Here is a 14,723-nt window from a genome sequence, read left to right as displayed (position 1 = left end):
CTGAGTCTATATGGCACCTAAATTTGAACTACAATTGAAAAATTGAGTCCCTCATTTGTAATTTTTTTTTCAATCTAAGCACAGTAACTTGAAATACATTTATATTCAGAAATGTATTTGAACTGTCATGATTTGTGTTATCTGATGGTTTAGGAGTTACAAAAATGATACCTACATTTAAAAAATAAAATGCCATAGAAAAAAAGGAACTTATCGGGGCTGTGTCTCATTTGTGGAAACACGCAAGCATGTATTGTGTGAACATTAGTAATTTCTCTCAATATAATCCCCTTACTTCTTCACAGTATATACTGGATTAGTGGAAGTACCTGAGAAATCACCTAAGAAAACCTCTGAAGTAAATGTTAACCCACTATATGTCTCTACTGCATGTAAAAAACCACTAATCCACATGTATGAAAAGGAATTTACTTCTGAGATCTGCTGTGGTTCTTTGTGGGGTGAGTTTGGTTTCTTTAAAATGAGCTGTTGCTTCTTTGAAGATTATATTTTATCTATGTAATAAAGCTGTGAAAAAAATAATAGGTATAAAACATTTATTTTCTATTACCAAATCATTACCAAGAAATTAAAAAATATATTTATATAATTAATTTGCTCTTTTTTGCTGATTTATCTTCACTGAATGTAGTTTGATGTTTGAATTGGTGTTCCCTACCTTTTCATTCTATTTTCTCTTTTTAACCTGAATTAACTGAACTGAAATATAAAATTGAATTAGGTTATGATTTTTTAAAATTTTTGAACTTAGTATGTTTTAATATAAGAAGATGTGCAGCATATAACTTATGAGATATTACAAGAAATATTTCTGCAAGTTCTTGTTTTAAAATAATCTTGAGAATTTGTTGAGAAAGTTACTTCTATATCTTTGATAGACTTTTTCAGTCCTTTATTCTAGAAGAATGAATTACTAATATAACCATATTAGTAGTACTGAGACAATATTTTACCTTAAGCCAGTTTATAGCATAAATGAAACAATAAATGAACAGAAGAAGAGGGTAAATCCAAAGGAAATGCCAATCTCCAATTTTCAAATTCATAGATTTTACTTCATATATGATTGAACATGGTACAGAACTTTATATTAAAAATAGAGCAATGTAGTGGACATTATAGTTATAAGGATTGAACAACCTAGGTTAAAATCTAACATCCTCAAAGTTTTTGCTAATGTAATGTATCAGATTTAAGAAAACCAAGTTTACTTCATTATCATTCCAGTTCATGCCTAGTAATTAATTTTCATTATTTGTGAAAAATTATTTTGAAAAACAAGAGATTACAGTAAAAATTGACTGTACTTCCTTCTCCCTCTCAGATTCCCCTGTGGGAGAAAAATGTAGTTTGTAAATCTGCCACTGGCCTAGGCATTACTTATAGAACTGGTAAAAGACAGAATGGGAAAATGAAGGCAGAGATCCTTGCCTTTACCCCTAGAGAAAAATATTCTCCAAGAAGAAGGAACCTATTGAAGTAATCTTTCTTATATTACCTTGCTGATTTTCCCCTGTGTCTTAGGATATGGAGGAAAACTCCCACAGTGGTTTGAAGTACATTCGAACTTTAGTTTAATCTTCTATTTCAGTTTTGTCATTCTGGTATTTTAAAACAGTGCTTATATGTTTTTTGTTTGTTTGTTTGTTATTGTTTTTTGAGTGACTAGAACCAGCAGACAAAAAGTCTCAAAATTTAAATACACAAAAGTAGGGATTAATTTAATAGACTTTTTGCAATGTAAATATTTTAATATATGTAGTATGAACACAGAATCATTCCATTTTAAATCAGTGTACATATAATTATTTTCAAAACATTAAAACCCATAGATATAGTTAGAAATGAGAAATCAACTGAATTGATATCTTTGTAGGTGCTAGACATCTTTAATATTTAATGGTAACTTTCCAAGGGGTTGATTGATTTTTATAAAGTTTGGGACACAACTAAGGGTTCTGAGATAAAATATGGCACACTAGACACCAGCCAGTACAATATTGCCAAAGGGTATTATCTTCTATATTTGTATGTATTTCAATGAAATTTGTTCTGTTCGTAGACATTCCATTTTTACACAGAATAAGGTTAACATTAGCCTAAAATGATACGCCACCTTTATATAAATCAGAACATTGGCATAACAAAAATACTAATATAAAGTTCATTATAAAAATATAATCTGAGCTAATATAGAACTTTTCTTTTTATATATAAACAGGAGTGAATTTGCTGTTGGGAACCAGATCTAATCTGTATCTTATGGACAGAAGTGGAAAGGCAGATATTACAAAACTTATAAAACGAAGACCATTTCGTCAGATTCAAGTTGTAGAGCCACTCAATTTGCTGATTACTATCTCGGGTTTGTTTAAGAACTAAAATTAGCTGAATAATTATACAAATTAATTAGGTTTCAAACTGGGTTAAAGACTTTCTCAGGAGAAGGTGTTAATAGGAAAGCACTTTAAATATCACATTTATTTGGGACACCAGACTTTCCACTAGTATTTTTTTAACCCATTTATAATTTAAACTAACTTCTGACTTTCCTTTGGTATTTGTATATTTGATTGCAATACACCTAACCTAGGTCAATTATAAGAAAAGCCATGTGTTTTATTAATTATTTTAGAGCAGGGGAGAGAGAGAGAGAGAGAGAGAGAGAGAGAGAGAGAGAGAGAGAGAGAAGAGAGATGAGAGACACACATTGATCAGTTGTCTCATTTACTTGCCCTGACAAGGATTGAACCTGCAAACTTTTGGTATATGCCAGAATGGCGCTCTAACCAACTGAGCCATCTGGCCAGCACTCAGGTCTTTTCTGATTATCCACCTACTACTTCACAACTCACAGTTCCACCCACCCATGCACACATAACCACACTAACATCCACTATATACCTTTCTTGTGATGTATTCGAAGCAACAAAGAATGAAGTAAATAGATAAAAATGATACTGTGTTGTCCCTGGCACAAACTTATCATAAAAGCTTATGGATAGGGTTAGTAACTAGACTGGATCCTCAAAGGCAGTGGTTCTCAATCTGTGGGTCGCAACCCCTTTGGGGGTTGAACGACCCTTTCACAGGGGTCGCCTAAGACCATCGGAAAACACATATATAATTACATATTGTTTTTGTGATTAATCACTATGCTTTAATTATGTTCAATTTGTTACAATGAAATTGGGGGTCACCACAACATGAGGAACTGTATTGAAGGGTCGCGGCATTAGGAAAGTTGAGAACCACTGCTCTAAGGCCTCTACACTCTATTCATATAGTAGTTGAATTTCTTAGCTTTGGTCAGTCTGAGCTTGAACCTTTTAATATGAGAGAGCAAGTATATGGATGTTAGTAGTGTTAGCATTAAAACTGACTATAAGCCAAAGATGGCAGACAAAAGGACAGAAAAATTTTAAAAATGGTTTGAGTGTAGAATAAAATGATGCTAAATGCAGTCATTTAGATATGTTTATATACTTCCAGCCTATACCTAATAGCCATATTGTACATTGATTAATATTTATCTGTATTCTTAAATATGATTAACTTTGCTTTAAGTTTTAGTAAGAGAATAAAATCCTCTATAGATGCTAAAACCTCACAATTCTTATCAGATTATACAGTCATTCATTTATAACTCCTTGATGTACATAAAAGCAACATTTAGCAACATTTGAAAATACCTGGGTGGCTGGATAACACAGTGCTTTACTTTTTATTCAGCTTTCTCTAACCTAAATGTGCCATTTTTAAAGCTGAAAATTTTTTCAAATGTGGATTATTTTTGCCTCAGATAGTACAGAGAACATCATGTATAAATATGCCTAATAGTTTAGCGCACACATTTATTTTACCATTTAAGAATAGAATGGCAACAGATATGGATGTCTGAATTCTAACATTGTTTTTTAAAGTATCATATAAAACTATATTTAAGATTTATCTTATAAATAAGAATCATATTATTGGGCCTAGAAATCTTTTAATCATAAACCCTAAAATGAATATAAAGCCACTAAAAAACATGAAATTTTAATGGCCAGGTTTTCCTGAAGGAATTATAAAATGTTGATGGAATTTATAATTAGAAAATTAATATTAAAGATAAATTGGGTTGAGAAAAAATAATAAAACCATTCAACTAGTTTGTAAATATGCCAAAATGAAAGAGCACAGAGAGATCCATCCTACTGTCCCTGAATGTCTAACAGTGAATACATTAGGCTGCCCTCTCATTCATTCCCAATACCAGGGGCAGTTTCTCCATCTTTGAATCCTAGAAGGATCATGACTTAGATGAAAGCCAAGATACAAATGAATGGATGGTAATTCTGTTGCCTGCATAGTGGCAGTCTTAACCTGCCCCAAAGAAATATTTTACATTCACTTCAGACAGGCACATAGGTAGCTGGTGGAACTTTTACTATCTTTTGGAAGTGAGAAACATTGCTATCACATTTACAAACTCAGAAGGGAAGACTGATGCAGTACAGTTTTTTAAAAGTGCTTTTTACCCTAATGAAAACATTTGGTTACAAAGGCAGAATGCCTTTACTTTTTATTCTTTTAGTATATGAATAAAATAGATTGAAACACTATATTGTTTTTTAACCCATCAGGCCATAAAAACAGACTTCGGGTGTATTATCTGACCTGGCTGAGGAACAAGATTTTGAATGATGATCCAGAAAGTAAAAGAAGACAAGAGGAAATGCTAAAGACAGAGGAAGCCTGCAAAGCTATTGATAAGTTGACAGGCTGTGAACACTTCAGTGTTCGTAAGTCCCATTTCATATTTACTATAGTATACAAATTTTGATTCCCTTCACTTGGTGAAGTACATTGTTATGAAAGGCAGAAAAAGGGCAAAGTTTCAACTTCATATACAAAAATGAGTGAATTTTATTGCCACATTTTCCAGGATTTTTATGCCACACTTATGGCTGTTACTGAAAAAATATGGATTGACTGAAATAGCTATAGAAGTTAAATTTGGTTTACTTTCTCACCTTTCTCCTCTTCTCAGTCACTCTAATTACTCCATATAAACTATTATTTTCCTGTTTCTATATAACTTCAACTATATAATGCTTTAGTGTTTCTTCAATAACACACAAGATTATTTATATGAAATTATCTTTCCTCTAAATAGCAATAAAATAGAATGATATAATAATTCCTTTTATTTTTAATTAGCAAATCCCTTTTAACACTGATGAGGAAATTCTACAATAAGTCAAAAGAAAAAGTTTCCTATGGTCTTCTGGCTCTTGCTCCCCACTGTTGAGATTCATGAATATGATTCTTTAATATTTCCTGTCTGATTAGCATGTTTTCATATCCCTGCCTCTTCAAAATCATTCACTGTGAAATGGAGTAATAACTCGAGGGCCTCAGAATCCTACTCTCAATCGGTCAACAACTGGGAAGTAATGTTATCCCATTTTGTTATGTTTCTAAAGCAAATTTCCTCTACTCTCAGCCTTCATTTCCTTCTTTCCTCTTCACTAATTGCCCCTTTAGGCAGAACTAGTGACATAAGTAAAAGATAGGTGGGATCACCTAGTATGAGATGCATCAGGGTATTTCTATCCTGACTAATCATTTCTGCTCTTCATATAATGAGGCTTTCCCAGGATAGATTTACATATGTGTGTACATGTGTACATGTACACCATTGAAGAGAGAAATGAGTACCTGAATTGGGCATTAAATAAATACATTACTTTCTTCTAGTTTTATCTTTTTTAAATTTTTTTAATTTATTTCAGAGAGAGGAAGGGAAAGGGAGAGAGGAATATAAACATCAATGGTAACAGAGAATCATTGATTAGCTGCCTACTGCATACCCCTGACTAGGGATTGAGCCCACAACCCAGGCATGTGCCCTGGCCAGAATCAAACCATGACCTCCTGGTTTATGGGTCAATGCTCAACCACTGAGCCACATTAACCAGGCTTTTCTACTTTTATGTATCACTACTTTCCTTCAAAGTATATTATGTAAATTTTGTAGCCAGAGGTGAATGACATCCCCCAATGGTAACCCAGGAATTTATATAACAGAACTGCTTACCACCAACTTATAAATATTTTAGTTCAATAAGAGAGAGTTTCCCAGTAGGCATGGCTCAATGATTGAGTGACAATCTGTGAGCCAGAAAGTTGAGGTTCGATTCCAGGTCAGGACACATACCCAAGTTGTGGGCTCAATCCCCAGTGTGGGGCATGCAGAAGGCAGCAGATCAATGGTTCTCTCTCATCATTGATGTTTCTATCTCTCTCTCTACCTCTTCCTTCCTCTCTGAAATCAATAAAATATATTTTTTTAAAGAGAAAGAGAAAGAGAGAGAGAGAGATTACAAAGGTAACCAACCAACTTGCAAATCTGGGCTCTTGGTAAGCGGAAGGACTAGCTAAGTCTAGTTTTTCTGGCTGACCCCATTCCAACCCATCCCTGTTCTTATAAAAAACAAAAATATTTGCCCTACTGACAAATGGAACAGTAGATTTCCTTTGCTTGTTGGGGGCGTAGTAATCATACTTCTTTGACCATCTTGGGAACAGTGCAAAAAAAAGAAAGAACGAGAGAGAGAGAAAGAGAGAGAGAGAGAAAGAGAGAGAGAGAGAGAGAGAGAGAGAGAGAGAGAGAGAGAGAGAGAGAGAGAGAGACCTTATATTATATATATTGGTCTCAGATGAAGTCTGGCTAGAGAGGACAGAATTAATGTCACTGCCAAATAAGAGCACAAAGCAGAAACTATTGAAATAATTTACCATAAAGTGTACCCCTCTAATAGTATACAATTTTAGAATGTTTATAGAGTTGTATAATAACCATCACCTTAATCTAATTTTCATCGTCCACCGCCAATAAAATCCCATAGCCATTAGCAACCTTTCCACATTCAATTAGTCTTACATTCACATTATTCTCCTCTCACAGTCCTGGGTAATGTTGCCTGATGGTCCGTGGCTCCAATTAAATGCCAACAGGCATTCCCATTTCGGGGTGCAGTGAAAAAGGGAACTTTATTCAGTACACACAGCCAATTGTAATAAGTTATGGCTAGCACAGCTGTGGAACAGCTCAATAGTGTTACAGCTCAATTATGAAGCACAATGTCTGTGAAACAGCATGGCTGTGAGGAAGCCTTGGGGAGAGGCACTGAGCAATGCAGCCCTAGGAGGGACAGCCCTGGGGCTAGTTCCCTCTCAGCCTAGCCCAGTGGTTGACAAACTGCGGCCCCTTGAGTGTGGCTCTTCCACAAAATACCACGTGCGGGTGCACAGGTACAGTGCGATTGAAACTTCGTGGCCACACTCAAGAGGCCAAAGAGCCACCTGTGGCTTGCGAGCCGCAGTTTGCCGACCACTGGCCTAGACAAATCTACTCTAGTCTGGTATGCTCCACCTGCTCTGGTCTGGTCTTAGGTGTTTCAGCTCCATCTAGGGAAACGTGGTCTTTAACCTTCAATGAAAAGTGAAAGTGTGCTATCCAAAGGAGAGGAGGACTGACTTATAGACAGAAGTCCCCACAGCTGGTCCAAGATTTGTCCATCCACATGCTAATTAGCACTCAAAATCCTATCAGTTTGGGCCCAAAGGCAATGTCCTGATGGTCAATCGGACCCACTCTGATTGGTTGGTGAAAATGCTAATAGGGATATAGCTGTGCAACTCCAATTGGATGGAGAAAGCCTCAGTCTTATTGGCTGAAATACAATTTCATAAATTCCTTTCTAAGGGCTGGCTCAGCTGTCAGGAACACACTGTGTTAGGCAGTTCATTGTAGGCTTCTCCCTGAAGTGCAGTTTGTGCACAGGACCTTTATTTAGAAACAGCTACTAGGCTCTGCTTTTAAATTTGAGCCAAGTTAGCCACTAGGAGCCTTTCTTGCTAGGTATCTTCTTCTTTCTCAGGGTTCTCATTAACCACTGATCTACTTTATTTTACTATAAATTTGTCTATCCTGGACAACTTATTTAAATGCATCACACATTATGAGGTTTGGGTTTTTTTTTGGTGAGGCTTCCATCACTTATATTTTCAAGGTTCATTCATCCTGTTGGTGTTTTGTTTTTTGGGTGTTTTCTTTTTGTTGTTGTTGTTTTGCTGTTTAATTGCTTATTTCACATATTTCAATTCAGAAAAATCTATTTTGTTTTCTGTATTCAAAATTTTAGCATTCCATTTGAGAACATTGCCATTCATTATGATTTATTTTTATTCTTTTTAAAGTCATTTTTTGTGTTGCTCACCTTTAAGCATGCATTCTATAACTAATGTGGGGCAAAAGTAGGTTTACAGTTGTGAGTTCACAGAGTTCATTCTTGTGTTATTATTTATCAGTAATTGTATTATTTTTCATATGAACAACTTTAAACATACTTTTACCCCACTCTTTTGTATGTGGATATTAAATTCTCCCAGTAACATTTATATAAAAGTCTATTCTTTCCTAATTGAATGGTCTTGACATCATTGACCAGAGATTTATTGATTTATTTGTAGATTCCCATTAATTCTCCATTGATCTACATGCCTATCCTATGTCAGTCAGTACTACCCTATTTTAATTAGTGTAGCTTGTAGTGCTTTGAAATTGGGAAATGTGCGTTCCCAAACTTTTTTTTTCTTTATCAAGATGGTTTTGGCTATGTGGGCCTCTTTCAATTCCATGTGAATTTTAGAACCAACGTTAGCATTTCTGCATAAAAGGTCATTAGGATTTCAAGAAAGATTACATTTAATATGTGGATCACTTTGGGGAATATTGCCCTCTTAACAATGTTAAGTCTACCCATGCATGAACAAAAGAAGTCTTCCCATTTATTTAAGGCTTCTTTAATTTCTTTGAATACTGTTCTGTAGTTTTCAGTGTACAATTTTGAGTGCTTTTGAAGGCTAATGCTTACATGCCATTAAATTACATAATGATTTTGTTGCCTTGCAGGGGAGGGGAGAGCAACAAATTGTAACCAGGTGACTTTTCTAAAAATATATGATCTGTGGTCTTACACTGTGGTTTTAAATTTTTCAATAGCAACTATAAATACTTGAGTGTTCTCTTTAACTCTGTGGCATTGCTACTTCTTTGTATTTTATCACTGTAGTCCAACATGAAGAAACAACATATATTGCAATTGCTTTGAAATCATCAATTCATCTTTATGCATGGGCACCAAAGTCCTTTGACGAAAGCACTGCTATTAAAGTGAGTGGTTTCCTTTTCCTTTTGATAATGTTTTTATTTTGAAAAATTGTAAACATAAAAAATATTTTAGAATATAGTAGCAGAAATATATACCATTCTTCTAGTTATTTTAATTTGGATATACCATGTCAATCATTATCATTTAATCATTTTTAGACAATTCACAGGCACCAAAGGAAAGAAAAGTGGAGGGAAATCCCTGATCCCTCCCATTAGAGGACCTCCACACCATCTCCTCACTCCCAATTCCTGTAGTCACATAAAGACCTTCTCTTCTAGAGCCCCAACACAGGCTTTGTATGCCATCCCAATGACTTGAAATGGAGAAAGTCCCTGTCCAATTTTAGTGGACATTGGAGAGCAAATGGAGGAGAAGAAAAGGCTTGGCAATATTAGAGGGTGGAACCCAATGGTAGAGGGATGAAGGGAGAGAAAGCCTTTACTTTAATAGATGGGGGATGGGAAGAGAAAGGTGGGTCTATAAGCCTTCCAGGCTGAAACTCCAAATACATTTCTATCTAGAACTATCGCAATGAATAGTGCTTAGGTTTATTTTGATTACCAGTATTATTTCTATTTTTATATGGTTTAACTAAACTTCTATGGATCAGCCTCTTAAGGTAACCATTTGTCATCCCACACAATTAGGTTGTGGATGAGTTTTTAATCTAGTCTCATAAACTGGGGACTCCTTTTATCTATATTGTCTTTTTATAATGCTCCAGAATTCTACTTAAATAGGATTATTTTATACTTAGTCCATAGTATTGAGGACTGATCAATAAATTAGCAGCATTATATAAAGTCTTAATCTAGGGTGTATATCAGAATCATCTGGCTCATTTGCTAAAAGTTTAGATCTCAAACACAACCCCAAGCCAATTAGTAGGTCTAAAGTGGGGCCTGGAAATCTATATATTTAGAAAACGTACCAGGTAATTTTGAACAAGTTGGTACATCTACAAATTTTTTACAGTGTGCTGGTAAGAACACATCATGATAGACCTCATCCAGGTATTTATGAAATACTTTTGTATATTAGGTTAAAATCTCTTCACATGGTATATTTTATAGGACAAAACTTATCACAAATCACATGTATACAATAAAGATAAGCTAATTTTTATGACTGTCCCTCAATGTCTATTTGCAAAATAAATATATTCTTTTATAAGTAATATAGAATACTATAAAGACATTCTGGGCCTGCCCTTCCAAAGTCACATCCCTGATCTGATCTCCCTAAATTGGGCTTTGGTTTGGCTGTCAGTATTTGGATGTGGGTTTGTTCTTGGGTGTCTGCTGATTGGTCAAAGCTGCCTGGTATGGAGCTGGAAAGCAAAGATGATAAGTACCAACAGTCTGTCTAGCCTGATGCACAGTTCCTAGTTCAAGTCCTCATTCCAAATGTTTGAATACTACCACATGGCTACAGTATGATGAATCCTGTGATGCTCAGTCCTCCACTGTGACCTGAACTTGGTGATGAATCCTATTTGGCTTCTTGTTTCCTTGAACTAGCAACCATAGGAGCCTAGAGTACATCCAGTTTATGGTAGGTTAACATGTCTGGCCTTTTTCATTCCCTACCAAGTATGCATTGATCAATCAGCAGACTCCAAAGGAGACTACATGTCCTATGAAGCCTGTATACGAATTCTGGCAAAAATACAGGCAGCTGATCCAGCGAACAATTTTAAGAGACCAGATGAGCTCCTTCATTTGCTGAAGCTCAAGGCAAGGAATTTAAAGACAGCAAACAGAGTGCAGGGTCATACAAGCCTCTTACGATTATTAGAGACTTGACCTTCAAAGAGAAACTCAATATTTAAGATCTAAATATAATTTTGTTCTTATTGTAGTAACAGATCTGATAAAAATTACAATACATAGGTCTCTAAATACATTATGTGATTTTTTTTCTACAATCACCTGAGTTTTATAAACCTGTTAAGCAAAGGGCAGGGGAATTTTTGCCTTAGAGTGTCATTTTTGGCCTTTTGGCCATATTTGCTTTTATATCTACAGGTATTTCCAACACTTGGTCATAAGCCAGTTACAGTTGACCTGGCTATTGGTTCTGAAAAAAGACTAAAGATTTTCTTCAGCTCAGCAAATGGATATCACATCATTGATGCAGAATCTGAGGTTATGTCTGATGTGACCCTGCCAAATAACGTAAGATCCTTGAAAAGTATTGTTTATCACAATTTGAGTTTTTCACAACTGTCAAACTCTTAAAGAAATAAAATATGATTATTAATATCTATACTGGAATTGAGGCCTCAAAGGTAAGTATAGAGTGCCAGGAAGGTATAGAGTGCCAGGAAGTAGTAATGTATAAACAAAAATCACTGATGGTTTCTTAGTCCAGATAACTATATCTGTTCTGTAGACAAATAGTGTTAGTTTGGCACAATGTTTTTTGTTTTTAAATGAATAGAGTTTACACTTAAAAATTTGGACTTCTATTGATAAACCAAAAGATCTGACTACATTAGACCCACATTACTATCTAATCATTATCAATTGGAAATTATTTGTGCCTGCCTCCTTTTAGATGGAATATATGCTATACATTCTCTATTTATCTTTATGTATTTATAATAACTGGCACTAACAGGCATATGAGCTTGCATTCCTTAATTCAGTCCTTCTGCACCCTATAATGCACTAAAAGATTCTCTAAAAAAGACACCACCACAATTGCAACATTATTATGTATATCACCCTTCTTTATTCAGATTGTAGTACTTTAACTGTGATATATAAAAATTATCATAAAAAGTTATCTTGTAGTATCAATTATAATTAAAATTTCTGATCAAAGGATTCAGCATTTACAAAGCTAATTCACCTCAACTCTTAAATAATTGTAAATAGTGAAAATATGACACATCAAAAAAATGGGGAGTTGTAAAAACACTCTACACATTATTTATATAAAAATCTGGAACATAACATAATCCCCCTCCCACAAACATGCCATACAAAATATAATTATGTTGTGTCTCAAATTTGTTGATAGCAATGATATTTGTTCTTTTGAAAAAAAAAGGGCTGAACCAACAAATCTGCTTCACCTTTTCTTAATTCCCCAGTTTGTCAACAAGTAAAATTTTAGCAATTTAACATTATACAAAAGTCCAAGAAAAGACTTTCTGTACTTTTAAATCACTAAAGTAATCTGATATTTTGCATAATATTCAGGACCATTTAATACATCTATAACAAATTACATAGATCATTAGTAGAGACATTTTTAAAAGTTTGGTCATATGAACAATATAATTAACTGATTACTCAGTTGTCACCTATGATTATATAGAAATCACCCTGTTTATAATATGGAAAATACTGGACCAAGCCATGCTAAAGCCACTTAAATATCAGTGCAAGTGCAAGTTCATTTTTATTTAAATATTATAGTACTCTTCAGTTGGGGTATCTCCTATAGCTTCCTGCATCTTATTTTTAAATGTCATGTCAGATAGTGTTATTTTGAAGCTAGTACAGTATTGAACATTGCAGCACTTGTCCAAGTTTACACTTATTTCAAAGAGTTCAAGGAGATTAAACCCCGTGTTCCACTTGACTATTAAGCAAGGAGAATTATTTGCTTTTGAAAGCAATCAGGTAATTATTGTGGAAGAAAGGAGAGAAGATGAGTTAAAAAAAACACAACACTTTTCTGACCTAATTAGGATATCTCAAGTATATTCAAAAATAGTATTTTTAGCTAAGCACCCTAGTGTCTTGGCCCACTAAATGAGAAAGGACTCTAATATAAGGTTGGGGAGAGTGTCTTCTGAAACAGCATGTACTAAAAATAATATTTTTTCAAGAGTGCTAGATTACAAATGCTGTAATGCTACAAGGAAGCCATGTATACTAAAGAATATGTGGTTACTTGAGGAACTATCTGAGAAGCAAGAGAACTACCTCTCAGGCTGTCTGAATTTACAGCAGTCCACCTTTATTCTAAACAAATTTTCTTGAGGCAACCTTCTTTCTTGCAATTTATTTTTCTCTCTTCCTTCATCTAGTTTCTGATTCAATTGCTCATGCTAGTGCCCAGGGAACGCATAAAAATTGCTTTTCGCCTCTGGGTCCCCATTTTGGTTTTAAGGATTGTTGTTGCTGAGACATGGCCTCAAGCACTTGGCCTGAGTACACTGGGTTTGGCAAGTATAATTTCTGAGCTTTTATCCTGTAATTTTACTAATTTGGAGAAATGATAGAGGAATGTAATTGTTCATTTCTCAGGGAAATACTATCAACATGACAATATCTGTAGTTTAGGTAAATTTTGTCACATTATTTTATGCATTATGAATTTTAGAAATTCTTAGATATTTCTGAGTACACCTCTGAATTTGTGTATTGAAGGTATTTTAATATTTTATTAATTGGAAAGAAATATTACATTTTTGTGAAGGGAGGATGACATATTTCAAGCAGTGAAGAATATAAAATTGCCCCTTATAAACATTTTAAGTTCAAGCTATTCTGAAGTTATTTCTTTTCTGATTTGAATGAGTTTGTGTATAACCCGTTGTTGTGTATTTGTTACTTGATTCATGCATTAATTACTAAAGTATTCATTAATGTCCTGAAATCCAACTCCATAACAAGTAATAATGATTCTATTATTATTCATAATACTTTGTAAAATTTCAATGAGTTTTTGTGTATTGGAAATAAATCTCTGCTTTTTTCAAACAAAGATTTTTCCTAAATATAAAGAAGAATATTAAGTAGTGATGACTTTATGACATAAGGAAGGTTCTTTTTAAGTGTTGGGTAGCATGCTGTTTAATATTGAGATAAAAATTCGTCTTCCTCCCTGCACTTTGAACCCCTTTTAATCTTTATTGCTCAACCAATCTGCATCAATTAAAGTAGTAGTGATCAAATTTTGGACATATAAATCCTTATGAAACATAATTCCAGCCCCTGGAAATCATTATACCACAGAATATCATCATTTTACCTGATTCCTTGGGAATTGGCATGATGCTCACCTTCAATGCTGAAGCCCTTTCTATGGAAGCAAATGAACAACTCTTCAAGAAGATCCTTGAAGTGTGGAAAGATATACCATCTTCAGTAGGTAAGTATAAAAATTTTCCTCTTTCACATGATGCCATAGAAGCTTCCATTTTCTGATATGTAATACTTTTTCAAAGCATAGAGTTAATTTGGGATAGTGCATAGTTGTTCCCTTAGTGAAGTGATGTGCTTGTTATACGCTTAATGAATCCACAACCTACCATAAAGAGACTGATTTTGGCTTAGTTGTTCATCTGCAATAATATTATAAGTATAATAAAAAGGGAATTTTTTCCACAATAATGTATAATTATATTTTAACTCCCTTTGCTTGCAGATTTTACACAGATGTTGAAAATGGTTCATTCTATCACATTTACTTTGGGATTTACCTTTTTCTAAGGAGGCTGACAAATAGTCTTAA

General features: G+C 34.2%; 1 protein-coding gene across 1 annotated transcript in view; it reads left to right on the top strand.

The window, feature by feature from the left end:
• Positions 1–14,723, top strand: part of NRK (Nik related kinase) — a 171,934-nt gene that overhangs the window by 147,926 nt on the left and 9,285 nt on the right. Inside the window, exons 21-27 of the mRNA XM_036306187.1 lie at positions 306–461; positions 2,243–2,386; positions 4,650–4,808; positions 9,147–9,251; positions 10,842–10,984; positions 11,276–11,425; positions 14,201–14,360. Of these exons, the coding sequence (XP_036162080.1) occupies positions 306–461; positions 2,243–2,386; positions 4,650–4,808; positions 9,147–9,251; positions 10,842–10,984; positions 11,276–11,425; positions 14,201–14,360 (1,017 nt within the window). The remainder of the gene's footprint in view (positions 1–305; positions 462–2,242; positions 2,387–4,649; positions 4,809–9,146; positions 9,252–10,841; positions 10,985–11,275; positions 11,426–14,200; positions 14,361–14,723) is intronic.

Source organism: Myotis myotis, unplaced genomic scaffold (genome assembly GCF_014108235.1).
Source record: "Myotis myotis isolate mMyoMyo1 unplaced genomic scaffold, mMyoMyo1.p scaffold_m19_p_4, whole genome shotgun sequence".
Lineage (NCBI taxonomy): Eukaryota > Metazoa > Chordata > Mammalia > Chiroptera > Vespertilionidae > Myotis > Myotis myotis.
Note: the sequence above shows the minus strand (reverse complement) of the source record. Positions and strands in the feature narration are given on the sequence as shown.